This window comes from Etheostoma cragini, chromosome 8 (genome assembly GCF_013103735.1).
Source record: "Etheostoma cragini isolate CJK2018 chromosome 8, CSU_Ecrag_1.0, whole genome shotgun sequence".
Classification (NCBI taxonomy): domain Eukaryota; kingdom Metazoa; phylum Chordata; class Actinopteri; order Perciformes; family Percidae; genus Etheostoma; species Etheostoma cragini.
This window is the reverse complement of record NC_048414.1, coordinates 24,635,743-24,648,134: the sequence shown is the minus strand read 5'-3', so window position 1 is coordinate 24,648,134 and position 12,392 is coordinate 24,635,743. Positions and strand designations below refer to the sequence as shown.

General features: G+C 41.8%; 1 protein-coding gene across 5 annotated transcripts in view; it reads left to right on the top strand.

Moving 5' to 3' along the window:
• The window catches only part of ckap5 (cytoskeleton associated protein 5), a 40,711-nt gene that overhangs the window by 16,946 nt on the left and 11,373 nt on the right, over positions 1–12,392 (top strand). For 4 of the 5 annotated variants that reach the window (XM_034878276.1, XM_034878279.1, XM_034878278.1 and 1 more), the window contains exons 17-33: positions 1,123–1,308; positions 1,468–1,562; positions 1,733–1,916; positions 2,263–2,420; positions 2,783–2,957; positions 5,147–5,260; positions 5,764–5,892; positions 6,063–6,257; positions 6,399–6,525; positions 7,087–7,169; positions 7,605–7,709; positions 8,388–8,510; positions 10,324–10,473; positions 10,563–10,766; positions 10,851–10,986; positions 11,115–11,308; positions 11,398–11,570. In XM_034878276.1, the coding sequence (XP_034734167.1) occupies positions 1,123–1,308; positions 1,468–1,562; positions 1,733–1,916; positions 2,263–2,420; positions 2,783–2,957; positions 5,147–5,260; positions 5,764–5,892; positions 6,063–6,257; positions 6,399–6,525; positions 7,087–7,169; positions 7,605–7,709; positions 8,388–8,510; positions 10,324–10,473; positions 10,563–10,766; positions 10,851–10,986; positions 11,115–11,308; positions 11,398–11,570 (2,531 nt within the window). The remainder of the gene's footprint in view (positions 1–1,122; positions 1,309–1,467; positions 1,563–1,732; positions 1,917–2,262; positions 2,421–2,782; positions 2,958–5,146; positions 5,261–5,763; positions 5,893–6,062; positions 6,258–6,398; positions 6,526–7,086; positions 7,170–7,604; positions 7,710–8,387; positions 8,511–10,323; positions 10,474–10,562; positions 10,767–10,850; positions 10,987–11,114; positions 11,309–11,397; positions 11,571–12,392) is intronic. The other variant, XM_034878280.1, reaches the window with a different exon arrangement.

Genomic DNA, 12,392 nt, shown 5'->3' with positions numbered 1-12,392 from the left:
TTTTTGGAAAATGGCTGCAATGAAACAAAGAGTGAAAAATTTAAAGGGGTCTGAATACTTTCCGTACCCACTGTAACACAGGTTAAAGAGGTAAAGAACAGGTCATGATGTGAAAAATGTTTCTAATGAATGAAAAGAAGTTGTTCATTGCTAATCAGAACATTAATGGATCTACTATTTTTAACTAGATGGTGAATTGGAAAATATAAAACTTGGGAGTAATATACTTGAGTTGGTTATTTAGAGTTGGACCCCTTTTACTGTATATTAAACTGCGGTGACGGTTTGCTGCAAAACAAGATCAGCTGTATCGACCAATCTAACAGATTCCAAATTTCCAACAATTTGGGACTAAGTGAATTTATAATGGACTTCCAACCATGCTGCAACCATGGCAAACATTCCAGTAAGTAAGTTACATATACAAATAAGTTATATATGTGTATACAATTAAAAAGATAAAAGATTGGCCAGAGATTATCTTGCTGCTTGCTTAAGAACAGCCTGTTTGTAAGTCTACATGGATGGATAGTTAGTTGATTTATGGTTCTGCCTTAAATATTGGCTTTGGCTACGTACGTTGGTACGTGGAGACTCTAACTTTACACCGTAGCATGACGTGCACCTCTCGAAAAATGACATGTCGCTGCGACGCACATCGATTGCCCATGGCTTGGTAGCGTTGCATTTCCCCTGACTCATCTTTAGGTTCTCCTTCTCCATAAACAACATGATGCTCAAGGACAGGGTTAACTTTTCCTGCTACAGATTTCCCACCATGGTCAGAAAGCACAAGGGAGACACTTTGTTTCTCTCACTATGACTCTAGAGTTGCTATTCGTTCTGAAGCTAATCGCCGTTACTCTCTCACTTGCTCAACCACAAACTCCCCACACACACATGCCAGCCCTGCTATTCTCTTTTATTGATAACCAACGTCCAAGGTGTAACTTCATACCACCTACATAGGCCACGGCAAAAGATCTGCATGGATCCTCACCAGAACCATAAGAGGGAATACTTTACTCCTATCCATTAGGTATTCTCTACTGTACCACTTAGCAAGGAACCATCAATTAGCAATTGGGATGTTGCCATTCTAATGTTGTCTCTCCTGTGTAGGTGATGCAGATGAAACTACAAATCGTTGCCCTTGTAGCACAGAGAGGACAGTTTTCAAAGACGTCAGCCTCTGTGGTTTTGGATGGCTTGGTGGATAAGGTCGGAGACATCAAATGTGGTGGAAAGGCCAAAGAGGGATTGACTGCTATTGGAGAGGCTTGCTCACTGCCGTGGACAGCAGAACAGGTTTGTAGCCAATTTCTCTGGAAAGAAAAATATGTAGTCTTTTTGATTAAGTTGGCAAACTAGAACTTGAGAATACAATTTATATAAGAGGGATCAATGGGCCGGTAGATGTTCTGGTTTATTGCTGTATTTACATGGTTTGTGTTTGTTTGTTCTTAGGTTGTGTCTTTGGCGTTTGCACAGAAGAACCCCAAAAACCAGGCAGAGACTCTCAACTGGCTGGCTAATGCCATGAAGGAATTTGGCTTTGCTGGGTAAATTACTGTTCTTATTTTGATGCTCATTATTATATCCATCTATTGAAAAAGTGTATTTTTTATAATAACATACTACATAATTTTTTTCTTTTTAAAATTAAAACAGGCAAAATATGTTACTACTTCACAAAAGATATTTGTTGACCTTTGACCTCCACTCTCTCCAGAATCAATGTGAAGGGTTTCATTAGCAACGTGAAAACAGCTCTGGGAGCGACTAACCCTGCTATTCGGACTTCTGCCATCACCCTGCTGGGGGTCATGTACCTCTACATGGGAGCGCCGCTTCGCATGTTCTTTGAAGATGAGAAACCTGCTCTTCTCTCACAGATAGATGCTGAGTTTGAGAAGGTGAGGACTTTCTGTGTGGATCACAGAGTAAAAGACATGAAATGGACCCCGCCCCCAACACACACACACACACACACACACACACACTCACACTCACACAACCTTTCTGTACCTGTATGTATGGAAGCACAAAATTGACATATTCCTCTGTTTGTAAAGTTTATGAGGTTATGTTGGACACTGACCTGAATGACACATGGGTACCATGCTTACATAGCACAAGTTCATAAGATGTAAATTCCACAACACTTACCAGTTGGTTATCTTGGCAACAAGTAATGTGCATGTAAATGAGACACGACAAAGGAAAATAAGACATCTATTTGTATGTGTATCTCCCACACAGATGCAGGGCCAGTCTCCACCAGCTCCAATAAGATCTATCAAGAAGTCAGGGACTGTGGAGGAGGGTGATGAAGGAGAGGAGCAGGAAGAAGATGGAGGAGGAGGAGGTGGAGGAGGAGGACAGGACATCATGGACCTACTGCCGAGAACAGATATCGGGTAAACAAACAGTGACAGCGTAGGACATAGCCTCTCGGTCAACCTGCACGGATGCAACTAGATTAAACTTTGATAAATGGCGCAAGTACTTGCACCTAAGATATAAAAACATTTCAACAAAGAAATCAGTGGTAACGTGGTTCCTTAAGGTTTGGTGCTTATTTAAGCTTGTTCATTACAATAACAAAGCTTCTTACGCCATTTATACTACCCACCGATTATATATACAGTGCATTATTATTTTCTGTTTGTTTTACTCAAGTTGTAGACACAGTTTAATTCACGGTTTGTTACATTCACTCTAAAATATAGCACCTGTTTTCACTCCCTCTTGTTTGTCTCTCTTACCTCCCGTCTTTAAGGGACAAGATTACATCTGATCTGGTGTCTAAAATTGGGGATAAGAACTGGAAAATCAGGAAGGAGGGTCTGGACGAGGCTGCAGCCATCATCTCAGAGGCTAAGTTTATCACAGCCAACATCGGAGACCTGCCTATGGCCCTGAAAGGACGACTCGGTGACTCCAACAAGATCCTGGTTAGTAAGAGAGCAGAGGCCTGTACTACGAGGCAAGATTAACACCTGACTGTGTTCAGCAGTTCCCTAAAGTCCAGTTTCTGCATTACAAACTGTTGCTTTACAATATCATGTGACCCTATGCGCAGTATAATGTTCTTCACAGTTGTGTGGGCTGCCACAATATCAGGGATTCAAGTCAGACACCATGCCTTTGGGAAAACAGAGTATTTTGGTGTTTTTACTGTTTTTTAAATCTTTTACAGCAGAGTCACCTACAATGAGGGTTTGAGGCCCAGGTGTTAGCTTTTTACTTTTTGAATTGCTCTCAGTCCTTACCCTGCTGTGTGGCGATGAGACGCAATCCCGGTCATCAGATAGCTGTCCAGCGTCCTGCAGCAAAGGAGCAAATCTGTTATCCAATTGCACACCAGGTTGTTGGAGCGCATTTTGTTGCTAATTTTCCCTTATGCAGCTGTCCAACTGCTGTGTCCTACTAAGTACAGGGGTTGAAGAGGCGCTCTGCCTGGATGATAATTTAGGCCAGCCAGTCATATCAGAAATCTCAGGGCGCTGTGCCCTGCCCGTTAGTCGTCCTTCCATTTCCCAGGAAAATGATTCACTCTTAGGCTTTGCACCAGAAGAGTTCCAAGGAGGACTACCACTTGATTGATTTATTACCCGTTTCACCGCCCTCCTGTTTTTTTGTAGTCTTGTTGGTGCTAGTTAGCTGTGTGTTAGCATGCTTTTGTCCATTGTTTTGGGTCCATGGTAAAGTGGTGTCATTTCCACAAGATCCATTCACTTCTAATCGGTGAACCTTGGTTTCCAGAAGTGCAATCTTCTGAAGGAGTTTGTAGTAGTCATTCACGAAGAAAGGAGGCATCTTGCTGCTAATTAGCTTTAGCTACAGTCACTGTAGGACAGGCTTGAGCCATTGGTAGGCCACGCTCGTGCAGAAAAATGTTAAAATATAGTAATAGCCTACTATGTCTACAAAAAAATGTATAGTCCAGTGATGTATATGTATCCAAGAGCCGCTGCTCATAGTTTCTCTCAGAGGAAAAGCAAAATGATCAGCAAAAACATACAAGCAGATTGAGGAGCAAGCAGCAAAGCATCTGCACTGTAAGAAGCAGGAACTTCTCCCACAAGTTTTGCACACAAAAAAACAACCTCATTTATCTTTTCATAACATCTCGTAAACGGAGTCAGTTTACCTCCATAGGCACATTAGATGGCTAGATGGCTGAGCTAAACTTGTTTGGTAAGCTATCTGGGTAAAATTTCAGGTGCCTGATCAAAATAGATGTGGTTGAGCCAGAATCATTTATTTTGATACCAGATATTTTGCATTCAGTGCTTCTTTTGTTTGGACCTTGTTTGAAGTTTTGAAAGCCCAAGCTTCTTATGAACGGCACAGCAGCTGCCGGTGCCGTTGACATATTGTCCGCTGTCACATGTGGAAGCGCGCAGGTGATCGTAACATATTATGTAGGTGGGTTGCGCAAGGAGGTGAGTAACAATTGGATCATCAGACGTTTCCTAAAAATAAACCTTGTTCAAGACTCCTGTCTGAGTTGAGTCTGAACTCTTTTGGCAATAAGTCTTAAGTCAAGACGGAAGTCAGTGTGTGTAAGTGCGACTCAGGTCCAAGTCTCAAACTCGAGTCCGCATCTCAGGCTAGTACGTTGCTATTTAACGGCTATCACTGCACCGCATAAGATTTTTAACCAGCACAGTTTTGTTTAACTTGAAACATATGTAGCCAGTTGCAGTGAAAAACCTTAATTCAACTTATTGTGACTTCCATTTCACTTTAAGTTGGTTGACTCTTTTTACTACCATTTTTACATGCATTTACGTCGAACCCTTGATTGGTTTTCCCCATCAGTTTTGTTTAGATGCGTCCACAACATCTGAGTAAAACATTATGTTGACATTAACCTATATTAGTTTTTGCTTTATTTAATCCTATTTGAAATGATTTTGCTATACATAAATGCTACATGGTCTGTCAAACGGTCAAATTTTAGAGAACAGCAAAGTTGAAAGTATTAAAATAGCTCTGAATTGGCAAGTCAAAATTGGAGCAAAGCCAAAGTGATGATAGTGGTTCTACTTTTAAAGAAGTAATTAAGAACTTCTTTTCACAGTAATAGGATATTAAAACGTAATTTAAAAATGACCATTATGTTTGTGCTTTCCAGGTCCAGCAGGCCCTGACTCTCTTGCAGCAGTTGTCTACAGCCATGGGACCTGGACTCAAGCAGCATGTTAAAGCACTTGGAATCCCTATTGTCACTGTACTGGGAGACAGCAAGGTACTGGACACAAACACTCACATCGGACACACAAAAACCCACAGTAACACACAAGTGTTTCCACGTTCAACAACAATGGCAACGTAGTATCTGCATCAAGCCGCCACCGAAATGAGCCCCTACAAACACCTTTTGAATAATTTTTTACATATTTTCTACTTTGGGCCAATCATTTCATAAAGTTACAGGGAATTGTTTGAAAGACTAAGATTTAAAAAAAAAAGTGTGGGATTATTAAATATTGTAGAACAACACTAAATGACAGGAATTTGCAATTTATCACTTATTAAGTGAAAAATCTATGGCACAGATAGAGCAAACGGATACAGAATAAATCAAAGGAAGATGTCCATCTTAAAAAGTGTAATAAATATACCACTGTATATGATGAAAGCGTACAATAAGTCTGAAGAGGGGAGAGTAGATGGAAGCATGTTGCTGTTGAGACACTGTCTCATCCTTGACTGTGGTAATGATGGACATGCCCCTCTGTTCCTCTGCAGCCTAATGTCAGGGCGGCTGCCATGACCACTCTCCAGGCCTGGGTGGAGCAGACTGGGATGAAGGAGTGGCTGGAAGGAGAAGACCTGTCAGAGGAGCTCAAAAAAGAGAATCCTTTCTTAAGACAGGAGGTACACAGAGATACATACAGTATACTCTTCACTGTCTTGTTCGTGGTGGAAAATGTGGGATTCCGTTTATTCAGAAAAGAGCCATATGCATTCCTGAGCAAAATTAATAAACACACAAATTTAAGTCAGAGATTCGTGTTTTTCCCTTATACTATCTCTTCATCGCACAGCTCCTAGGCTGGTTAGCAGAGAAGCTGCCAACCCTGAGGGCAGTCCCTGGGGACCTGATGCTGTGTGTCCCGCATCTCTACGCCTGTCTGGAGGACAGAAACGGAGATGTGAGGAAGAAAGCTCAGGATGCCTTGCCTACCTTCATGATGCACCTGGGCTACGACAAGATGGAAAAGGCAGCTGGGAAACTCAAAGTACTGAACCGATTTTGAATTGTGTTTTGCTAGCAAAGAGCACATACATTTTAAGAGACATTTTCAGTGCCTGACCCCAGGCAGTGATTCATAGCTGTCTTGTCCGCAATAATTAATCTCTCTCTCCCCATCTACCTGCAGGCTGCCTCTAAGGATCAGGTGTTGGCTATGTTGGAAAAGGCCAGAGCTGTGATGCCAGCTAAACCTGCTGCTCCGGCCAAATCTGGAGGGGGGAAAGGCTCTGCAGAGCCAAGCAGAGCTGCTTCAGGTTTGTTTTACTTCAAAATGATTGATTTTTAGACAAATTATTACAACCACTCTTTCACATTAAGACAGATGTGCCACAGTGTGGTAGTTTTACAGATAATATAAAGTAGGACTGGGTCTGATAGCTAATGACATTTTGGATCTGGTTCCCATTTTACAGAATAACTGTAATTACTAAACTTCAACAAAACCCATCCTTTAATCTGACCTATTTTTTAATTTGAAAAGATCAGTGCACAAAACATTCAGGTTGAATTTGCAAGTTTCTTATATTCAGCTGCTGGTGACTGACCATAGCTTTATTCATGGTTCCTCCTGTTCACATGGGCAAACCTCTGAACATCAAATTGCTCCTGTTGGTATAGCCAGTGCCTTGCATGGTAGCTTAGTGTGTGAATAATTGTATAAGAGTCAAGTTGCAAAGCGCCTTCCAAAATGCAGCCATTTACAATGCAAAAAATTATGCAAATGCAGTAAGTGCAATGCTGAATGTATTAATAGTCACCTCAGCAATTATTTGACTAAATTGTTTTTTGACAAATGCATCTCATCTTCTCTGCAGCCTCCAGGCAGCCAGCTAGTGAGGACTTTGTTGACAATAAACCGGAAGCTAAGAAGGTCCGGGGAGGAGTGGCCGGAAAGAAGGTATTTTTTTTTTTTGATCAACATCTGTTTTTGTTTTGCAGTGTGCACACAAGAACAGAGACATTTTGATATGGTTAATATTTGTACTGCCTAATAAATGTTAAGTAATAAGTGCTTTCTAGCCAAATTAGAACTGGATTTAGGGTGCGATCAGACCATATTTTGCTCCCTGTGACTTACTCAGTTTTGGATACAAGTCCAGTCTGACCCCACCAGTTTAATTTTTACATTTAGGAGTATAGGTACCTTATTGTTTTGGGTAAATAGTCACACATTCACCATTTGCACTTCCATTGTCACTCCTGTAAGGGGTTCTGCATATCAGGCATGAACATTTGACATTATTTTCCTTTTTTATTTTTTTGTCTATGCACACCATTTAGTCATCTCATGACAGTGAAATTAAAATATAATGTGGTTTTTCTACTCAACCAGCCTCCCTCCCCTCCCGAAGAACCTTCCCCTTCCTCCAAGGACAAGGACAGTAATGCTAGTAAAAAGCTCCCCAGCAAAGGGAAGGCTGCTGCTAGCAGTCAACAGGTAGATGTGTTGCAGGTGTCCTTGTAATGAAACTTAATCCAGAATGTCTTTACACTTCATCTCTACAGTACATGCTGCTACTTATTAAAGCCAGCTGTGGGCTCTAGAGTACACAAGTAGCGCAGCCAAGGTCAGGGTTTCTCAGCGGACACTTGTTAGCCTGGCAGATGTTAAACCCTGTCCAGCTTCTTTCTGCCTTGACCCAGTTGGATCTTGGCTCAGTCTAATCCTGTGTCTCTCTAATCACTAATACTGTCACTGAAAATGTCCAACTGTTTAAGCGATGCACATGGGCATGCAGTTCCGTTTTGAAGCATTTAACATTTAAATTGTGCTGACATGAAACATGTTAAAAAGGGCTGTACATGCATGCTTACAGAAATGAAGCACAAACCGAGAGGTCACCTGAAGGTTTCCACTGCACAAATGTGTTTCTAAACGTGTCTCATGTTGGGGAATGATGTCACATCAGTGTTTCTGCACTCTGTTTCATGTGTTAACCTGTACTGAGAACTTTTCAGCATAACGCCCCTTTGTCTACAGTTTTTACTCTTTCTGTCACCTGCACGCACCTGTTATTAGTTTTATTATTATGATTTTATCCAAATCAGACCCCAAAGCCCAAGAGTAAACCTCATTACACACAATCCTCACACTGTGATGTTGCCTTCCTCTCAGGGTGCAGCTGGTAAGAAGCCTGCAGCCAAAAGCCAAAAGGATGACGAAGACAGGTCCGGGCCAATCTTCATCCTCATCGCCAATGCTAAGGAACAGAGGATCAAGGAGGAGAAGCAACTGAAGGTATGTTACTGAAAGACATGTCAGGGTTATGATCCCAGTGGCTGAGTGCAGCAGCAATTATATACTATATGTCTGAGAGGTTAATTGGAACTGGAGGCGCGTGCTTTGCTCCTTTGGGTATTAGCTTATTGTTAAGGATGTAAAATAGTTTTTATTCAGTGCTAAAAGGGAAATATTGATAAAAAGATAACAACATAAAAGTCTCTGGCCACAGCTTGCATTACCATACTTACTGCTGGTATTCAACCAACTCTGTTACCACAGTAATGTTGGTAGTATGTGTAAATTATCTCTTTCCATCTATCCATCTATTGTACCCTTGCCTAGACCTCCCTTCTCACAGGCCAGCAGAGCAACCACCGAATGCAAAACGCGCCATTGCTGCTGGCCCTTGGGCCTGTTGCTTACAAGCTGCACTTCTGCATACGGACACAAAGAGTATGAAAGCAGATCGAGAGAGACAGCCGCCCCTCTCTTTCTTTCTCAATCTCAGACCAAACCCAAAATAAAATGTAAAACTAGACAGTGCTCATCTAAACAAATATAAACCAAGATTAATTTAATGTATTATTGCTTTCAGAAACATATTTTAGTGTACTGTTTGCCTGAAACGGGATAGGTTGTAAACAGGAATTGGGCACCATACTGTTTCCTGTATTGCAAAATTGGAGGTTGCTTCTGCATTAGCTATTTTTATAATTCAATTTAATTTATGTAGCGCTAAATCACAACAAGTTATCGCATTGCGCTTTTCATAAAAGAGCAGGTCTAGACCGTACTCTGTGATGTTATTTACAGAAACCCAACAATTCCCACCAAGAGCAAGCACCAGGCAATAGAGGCTAGGAACAACTTCCTTTTAGAGGCAGAAACCTTGACCAGAACCATGGCTTAGGGTGGGAGGTCATCTGCCTCGACCGGTTGGGGGTGAGAGAAAGAGACACAGAGAGAGTGACATGGAGAATTGTAGCAGAGGGTGTCGAGCAGGAACATGGAGGCAGCAGGTGACTCCACCCACAGATCCAGAGTCAGTACACCTGCAGGGAGCAATAGGAGGAGAGAGAGGAGAGGGGGAGAGCGCACAAGACTTTGGGACAGGGATGAAGTTGAGTTAATAACATGGATTAATGGAATGAGGTTGCATACAAATGGATAGAAGGAGGAAGAGAGAGGTGCTCAGTGCTTCATGGGAAGTCCCCCCGCAATCTAGGCGTATAGCTGCGAAACTAAGGGATGGTTCTGGACTCTCCTGAGCCAGCCCTAGCTATTGGTCATTTTGGAGAGTGTACTGCAGTGTAGCTTTGTGGTGCTGTTTAATTGTGTTAGAATGAGGGGTGTTCTTATATTTAATTAACCTATTTAATGAAGTGACATTCTGACAGCCAAATGTTTTGGTCACTCTGCCATCTGCACTGGTACAGAATGTTAGCAATGTAAGCACTGAGTACTTTTGAACCAGACGTAAGTAAAAACTTACGAACGTTGGAAATGTATTTGATTTTAAACCGATACAAATATAACATTGATTGTGCATTGGAGCAGGTAAGACAATAAAGGGACGTGTGCAATTCTGCGTGAAATGATTTGCTTTAAACTCAACAAGCAGTTTGTTTTTTAGCAGAATACTGAAAGCAGCTGAACGGAGTTCACTTTAATAACTGTTTATTTTCTCAAGTAATATTGTTATTGCAATATTTAACGTCATGGCATTTTTGCACATTTTCCTCATCGTGCAGCCCTATTGTCTATCATGCAACCCCCTTCCCCCCAGAAATACTGTTTTCTTACATTTAACGACATATTTCTTTTGTAGATTTTGAAATGGAACTTCACCACCCCTCGAGATGAATATTTGGAGCAGCTGAAAACTCAGATGTCCACCTGCTTTGCTAAGTGGCTGCAGGATGAGCTCTTTCACTTTGACTTCCAGAGACACGTCAAGGCAATAGGAGTCATGATTGAGGTAGTGGTTGGTCTAAAACTTCAAATTGCGTTTTAGGAGTAGGCTTGTTTTGTTATCAAAAAGTCTGATATGTGTTTTGTGTTTGACAGCGGTTGGAGAGTGAGAGCGACGCCACCATTGGCTGTCTGGACCTCATTCTGAAGTGGTTCACCCTGCGGTTCTTTGACACCAACACCACAGTCCTGATGAAGGTGTTGGAGTATCTAAAGCTCCTGTTTGCCATGCTGAACAGAGAGAACTACCATTTGACTGAGTATGAGGCCAACTCCTTTGTCCCCTATCTCATACTCAAGGTGCGTGTACATTACACTCCAAATGATAAAAAAAGACCACTTTAAAGCTTTTTTGGTCACAGTTTCTCCTTGTCTCTTCTTCAGGTTGGAGAGCCAAAGGATGTGGTTCGCAAAGATGTTCGGGCCATACTGGCCATGCTGTGTAAGGTTTACCCAGCATCGAAGGTCTTCCCCTTCCTCATGGATGGAACCAAGTCCAAGAACTCAAAACAGAGAGCAGGTAGGCATCTACAGACAGCGAGCCAACTGTCATAAGCTGCTCCAATCTCTGTTCAGACCGTTTTGGAAGACAATTATTTTTGTGTTGTTGGTAAACAATGTTTCTGTGGTTTCCTCCTCTTTCCTCAGAATGTCTGGAGGAGTTGGGTTGTTTGATAGAAGGTTATGGAATGAATGTATGTCAGCCGACTCCAGCTAAATCTCTGAAGGAGATTGCCGTTCACATTGGTGACAGAGACACGTCTGTCCGCAACGCTGCCCTGAACACTGTGGTGGCTGTCTACAACGTCTGTGGGGACCAGGTCTACAAACTAATAGGAAATGTGAGATTGCCATACTTTGTAAGGTGTCATAAGCCTAGACCCCAAAACATATTCTGTAGAATTTTAACATTATTCCCCAAACTTTCTAGTTGTCAGAGAAAGACATGAGCATGCTGGAGGAGAGAATCAAGCGTTCAGCCAAGAAGACTGTTGCAGCTCCTGCCAAGCCGAGTGCGACAGAGAGGTCTCAGAAAGAGCACCCAACTAACCCCAACGCCACATTCCTCCGCAAGCCTTTACAGGACGACCCCAACAAACTCAAGTAGGTCCCCTGTGACTCAGGGCTGCTGTGTATCTTAAGCTTAATAATAAGCATAAGACAATAGTACTTGCTCACCACAATGTATCATATTGAAGAACGGAAATTCAGTGTATGTGCGACACGTTCATTTCCAAAGAACATTGTTGAAAATATGTCAGTTGAATTCTAAATGGATGTAAAAGAAAAAAATAATGAATTCAATATACGAGGCAGGGTTTCAGTTTTCCAGTAATTGCCCTTTCTTGAACAGGAAAAACTGTTGAAGTCCGACACCTTTACATCTCTTTGTTTGTTTTTAAAGAGTTTGTTTATTAAATTTGATTTAAGAATAGTCCTATATCAAACAGAAATTATTGGATTTCAAGTCGGAGTGTTCAGCTCGTTGGGTCATGGCCGTCTGTGGTAGGTTGGCTTGAAAAGGTCCTGGCCGGGGTGAAGGTGGTTGCGACTCTGCCACTGAGATTTACAGCACTCCTCCCCCGGGGCCGTGGACTTGGTACAACCCTTCTCCCTGCAGTCCTCTTTATTTATAGCGTTAATGTGCATGCAAGCCAATAATGGGACTTTTTTCATGTGGACGATTGCACACAATAAAGTAGCCTACTTTTTAGTATTGTAATGTTACTTTAAGTTCTGGATCTTATTTGCTTTTGTCACGTTATTGTGAAGCATTTTGTAAAAGATGGATGTTCTGTCAACCCATTTAGCCACACTTAAAGTGACAAAATTGTTTCTCCAAACAGTTACAACCGGTCAGATTACTGGTTATAACTGTTGTTATAGTGCCAGTTATAACAGTGCTGGTTATAACTGTTACAGTGC